Genomic DNA, 5,468 nt, shown 5'->3' on the forward strand with positions numbered 1-5,468 from the left:
GATTACGGCCCTGGCTGTGTACACTGGCTGCTGTCTCAGCCATGCGTTTAGTCACAGCACAGCACAGTTATTAGTCAGGACTGCACCAGGCATTGTGTGTGTGCTGGCTCTTTCTGATTAATGGCAAAAGGGCAGCCTGTGAATAGTAAGCACAGGTCGGCAACCTTTGCACACACACACACACCCGCACACTCACGGGAGCCCAGCAGGAGAGGCAGAGAGCAAAGCTCAAAGAGAGAGAGAGAGGGTGAGAGAGAGTGCATGTTTGTGTGTTTGTGTGTGTGTGAGAGAGAGAGAGAGAGACTGAATGTGTTTTTGAGAGAGAGAGTGAATGCATGTTTGTGCGTGTGTGTGTGTGTGTCAGAGAGAGAGAGAGAGAAAGAGAGAGAGAGCGAGAGAGAGAGAGAGAGCCGCTGGGAACATTTCCCCAAACACCAGCTGAGAACACATACACATTGGCTGGATGTTTGAAGAAAAGCCATTTGCATAGCACACAATGTGAACCGCTACAATAGAATCTGCACCTCAGAGCATCTCCCCATCCTCAGATCTTTTGAATGGGGGCTGATTTTATCTCCATGTGATGAAGCAGAGAGATTACAAAGACAGAGAGAGGGAGCCATGGAGGGAGGTGTGCGGTCATGGTGATGATGCTGATGGAGGGGACATTGAGAGGGAGTTAGGAGGGTGCCGTTGGGCTAGGGGTAGGTGTGGGAGGGGTGGAAATAAATGCAGCTCGGCTCCAGGGAAAACGGATGCTTGCATTATGGTGCAGCAGGAACAGGGGAGTGTGGCTGGCTGGCAGCCTTGGCTCCGGCTTCAGCTCCGGCTTTAGCTCCAGCCCCGCTGGTGAAGTGACTCAGAGAGGAAATCAATAAGGCCATTGAAAATAACCCCAGCTATATGCATATTCACGACAGCTAGGGGAGGGAAAAATACCACTCGCGCTAGAGCCATTGTTCACTCCGGGGAAACTGACAGAAGTTATAAATGGCCAGCGCTCCTCTCGGCACTGTCATGGCAGAGGGCCAAACAGGTATTTGTTCAATTTATGATCGCATGAAGGCATTCAGAATGCCTCCCCCCTTCGTGAAGAAATGGCTGATAATGGCAATGCAGTAGTTTTGAGATAGTGAACTTCTGCCATCTATCATATTTTCTATTTACTGGTAGCCGTAATCTACAGGGACTGTCCTTAAAAAACGAATACCGCGTTGCATTTCGTGGGGGCTGCACGGCCAATTATTTCCTGCGTGAGGGAATGTGCCAGGGCTTAAATTAAAGGCTTGACAGTTAACCATTAAAAGAGACTTACTTTTATTAGCAAATCCTAAGGAAATCTATTTCCACAGCAGCACCGGGGCTCCATTCGAGCGCCTGTCACACAATGAGGTTGAGATTCATGGGAAGAGTGCTCTCCTGGAGATGAGAATGTAAAGAGGCTGACCCTTGACCCCTCCTCTCCACACAGATTCCATTTCTCTAAATGGTTGTGGGAGTAGAGTGTGAACGGCCATTGAGCAGAGAAAGCGTTGTGTGAGTGTGTGTCACTAATTCTGATCTTTTATGAAAGTGACGGATGCAGTGCCATATTTTGCCCATTAACATTATCGTTAAGAACATTTCAGAAATGTCTGTCCATGGCTCAGATATTTCTATAAATACATAAAACTACTTCATAGCATCGCTATATATTTCTATGGACAATACAATGAAAAATCATGACTATTGCATTGTGCTACCACCCTCTTTAATAATACATCATAGTGATACTACATATACATATTTAACATGGAGTCAACAAGTGATTCTCTCTCATTCATTCATTGGGTGCCCTGTGATGCGTGCAGCAGCTTAGCGTTGGGGCGGCCCGGAGAGTAAGTACTGCAGCTCTAATTACAGAGATGGATTTCACTGAGTGCCTCTCCATTACGGGCAGCACAAGTCCACCGCAGCAGAAGGGTGACCACGGGGCCACACTCCCACTTTTCCCCCACGCGCATCTATTAGCCGCCTATTATACGCAGGCCTCCACTCCTCTCCTCCCTCTCTCCTTCTCTGTCTCTCTCTCTTCCTCTCATTCTCCCTTCCCTCTCTTTTTTTTTGTTTTGTTTTTTTAAACCGTGCCGTACTACAAATGTTCTACACTGTCGAAAGATTTGGCCAAAAATATCGGCGCGCCAGGCACAAGAGCCAGATGGCACAGCACCAGTGTGAGGGATAAGCAAAGCACTTTACAAAGCCTCGCGTTCCTGCAGACTCGCTCTGCCCATACACTCCCCTCCCTGGGAGGCTGACACACGTATACAGCAGACCCAGGCAAGGAGGTGTATTTACTGTGTGTGTGTGTGTGTGTGTATATGTGTGTGTGTGTATGTGGTACCTTGAGAAGGGAGTAAATGGGGTTGTGGAGTGTGTGTGTGTGTGTGAGGGGGGGGGGTTACAACCCTGCCCTCCCCTCCTCCGAGCCCCAGTATCTCGGCCACTCTGGGCCTCTGTAAATCTAGATTAAATGGCACTGGGTCCCCCTAGTAAGTGAGAGAGGCGGCGAGAGTGACTGCACTGAGATAGAGAGGGGTTAGATTGAGACGGATAATTGCTTTGAGTGAGAGCCACTGGAGAAAGGGAAGAGAGAAACTCTTTTCCTGCCATTTCTTTCTCCACACAGTTTATCTTGGAGGGTCTGGCTGGTGTTGATGCCTGCACTGTGGTGATTCTCCACACACACACACAACACACACACACACACACACACACACACACACACACACACATCAGGGCTGCCGTGCGGCTCTTTCAAGCTGGGCGGAAGGCAGATGAGCAATGTCAGCGCTTGATCCCGAACGGGGAGCGCTTCAATATTTCATCTCGAATCATTTCGGATTCTTTTAAAAAGGAGAAGGGGGGTGGGGGGCGCTGTCAAGACGGCTTTGTTCTCCTTCACTGTAAGAGACTGAGACTTGAGCATTGAGGGAGAGCGCCAATTTCATCAGCACATTACAACACGGAAAATAAATAAATAAACGGAAGTTAGAAATAAATGAATGCTTTGAGAGACACTTCCTTTCAGGAACCCGGAATTTTAATTGAAACTCACACCGTGGGGCTGAATCAGTTAGTTACTGCATAACTGTATTTCCACTGTCTGTCTAAATACAGCGACCTATATTACGAAGGAAGCAAAGCAGAGACAAAAGAGAGACACTGTTTTCAAAGTACTTTTAAAAGGAGTCGAAACTTAACAATGTATCTCCCGTTCTGGATTCCCCAGTTTCCGTAGTCTAGAATTGAGCAAGTAGTATTATGCTGTGGATTTTGGAAACACTGGCACAAACCTGGCAGGGGACAACGGTTGGAGGATTATACAGAAGCTGAAGCTTTAAAGGGACTATTAAGACTAAATCCCCAAGCTTCAGTTATGACTGTGTGTACGGAGATTAGAGACGTCCCCCTCCATCTGTTAGGAATTTACACACGGCCACTGGTCAGGACAGCTCGCATTTCATCCATCTGCATCAGCTTTCCATATGCTGTCACACAAATGAAAAAAAAGCCAATCCATGGAGTGTTTGGATGGGGCGAATATTGACAACTTGCACAGCACTCTCCCTTCTCTCCTCGGCACTTAACTCTTCCCCACATGACTTAGTGCTCAACTTTTTTTCCTGCCCCAAAGGGGGCCCTCGAACACAACCAGCATGCAATGTGTGAGAAGCACAACACACATGATCAGACACAGCTGATCCACTTCACTTCGCTGAACGTCACCTCGCATCATACTCATTTCTGCTTAGCATAGTGTACTTGTCGGTATATATGAAGAGGAGGGGGAGATGAAGACGGAAAAGAGCCGGGGATAATTACCAAGTTCTTGTTGCCGTTCTTGCTAAGGGGCCCTCGGAAAACTCCCTTGATGTTCCGAAAGTGGCCGTTGCTGAGGTGCGTGGAGCTGATGACGATGTAGTAACACGCCATGAGGCTCCAGTGGCGTCCATGCACAACGTGCTGACAGGGGGGCCACGAAGTAAACAGTCCCGGTCTGACACAAAAGCCAGAGAGAGAGAGAGAAAAAAAACAAGCACGCACTCTCTCTCACACAAAGTGAGAGTGAGAGAGCGAGAGAGAGAAGTCCACAGCTTTACTCCTTCTCCTCTCGACTTTCTTCTTCCTCTGCTTCTCCTTCTTCTGTCTGGTGTTCAGATCAAAGGCACCGGCTCACTTCCCCAGTCAAGAGAGGGGGAAAGAGAGAGCTCCCTCATCTCACTGAGGAAGGAGACTCCTCAAGCAGTGTGGAGCAATGCTCACAAGCTCACAAGCACACAGACACAGACACACACATATACACACACACTCTTACTCACACAGTGTCTCCAAGCCACTTGCAGCTTTCTTGTTGTTTTAAAGAGGAAGGGTTTTCTTTTCTTTGTGTTCTTTCCCCCCCCTCTTCCACTTTGCTTCCAACAGCGCGATATCCTCCTTCACTGCTTCTGGCAGCAGCAGAGCCCTGCACTCACTTCTCTGCACTCTCTTCTCTGCACTCTCTTCTCTGCGCTCTCTTCTTCTGTTCTTCTGGCCAGCCTCCTCAGTTGGCCGCTACTCTCTCTCTCGCTTTCCTTTCTGTCCTCCCCTCTGCTCCCGATCGCTGGTGCTTCACACTGCCGCTGCGCTGTGGTGCGGTGTGCGAGTGGAGCTGGCGTTCCGGCGCTCTCTGCCGGAGTGCTGAGCAGGTCCGTGCGCTGAGCTGCTAGATGACGCGGCGGTGGCGGCGGCCGAGGCAGGCATGGCTGTTATAGAGTTGCTGCGCGTTCGCCGGTCCAGTGCGTGGAGCCAATGGCTGCGAGTCTCCCGCGAGCGCGCCTGTGTGTGTGTGTGTTTTTGTGTGTGTGTGTGATGGCGAGGGCTGAGGGAGAGAGAATTGCATCTGTCACACGCACTGCCTCTCCAGATCCTCTGAGTCAGCCCCCACTTCCCCAGCCAACCAGGATTCAGTGAGACTCTCTCTCTCTCTCTCTCTCTCTCTACCTCCCTCTCTCTCCCTCTCCCTACCTCCCTCCCCTCTCTCACTCTCTTGCTCGCTTGTAAGCTTCAGCTCCCTCACTCCCCCTCCTGCTTCTTCCCCCTCCCTCTCTCTCCATCTCTCTCTCTCCCTCTCCCTCTCTCTCCCTGTAAGGAGCTGAGGCAGCAGACTGAGGGGAGGTATAGAGGTACCGCTGCTGCTGCCGCTGTTGGCTGAGGATTGCAAAGCTGCTCTGGAGGATATTTGTTACAAGCGCTCTCATCCATCTTTTATCATGTTAATCTGTACCAGAGATTATATAAAAAGCCAGTTGTGTACCAGAGATGAAGACACGTTATGTAGCCTTGAGTGTTGCAAAATGAGAAAAAGATATTGTGGCTTGTCTCAGCGGAGGCGTGAAGCAGTTTAAAAAAAAATGCACCTTGTCAGTTTAATTGCCATTCTTGATGGA

General features: G+C 49.5%; 1 protein-coding gene across 1 annotated transcript in view; it reads right to left on the minus strand.

Moving 5' to 3' along the window:
- The window catches only part of znf804a (zinc finger protein 804A), a 45,372-nt gene extending 41,390 nt beyond the window's left edge, over positions 1-3,982 (minus strand). The window contains exon 1 of the mRNA XM_080839932.1: positions 3,865-3,982. Coding sequence (XP_080696058.1) covers positions 3,865-3,975 — 111 coding nt within the window. The 5' untranslated portion in view covers positions 3,976-3,982. The remainder of the gene's footprint in view (positions 1-3,864) is intronic.
- Positions 3,983-5,468: the final 1,486 nt, after the last annotated feature.

Source organism: Sprattus sprattus, assembly GCF_963457725.1.
Source record: "Sprattus sprattus genome assembly, chromosome: 5".
In the NCBI taxonomy this organism is placed as follows: domain Eukaryota; kingdom Metazoa; phylum Chordata; class Actinopteri; order Clupeiformes; family Clupeidae; genus Sprattus; species Sprattus sprattus.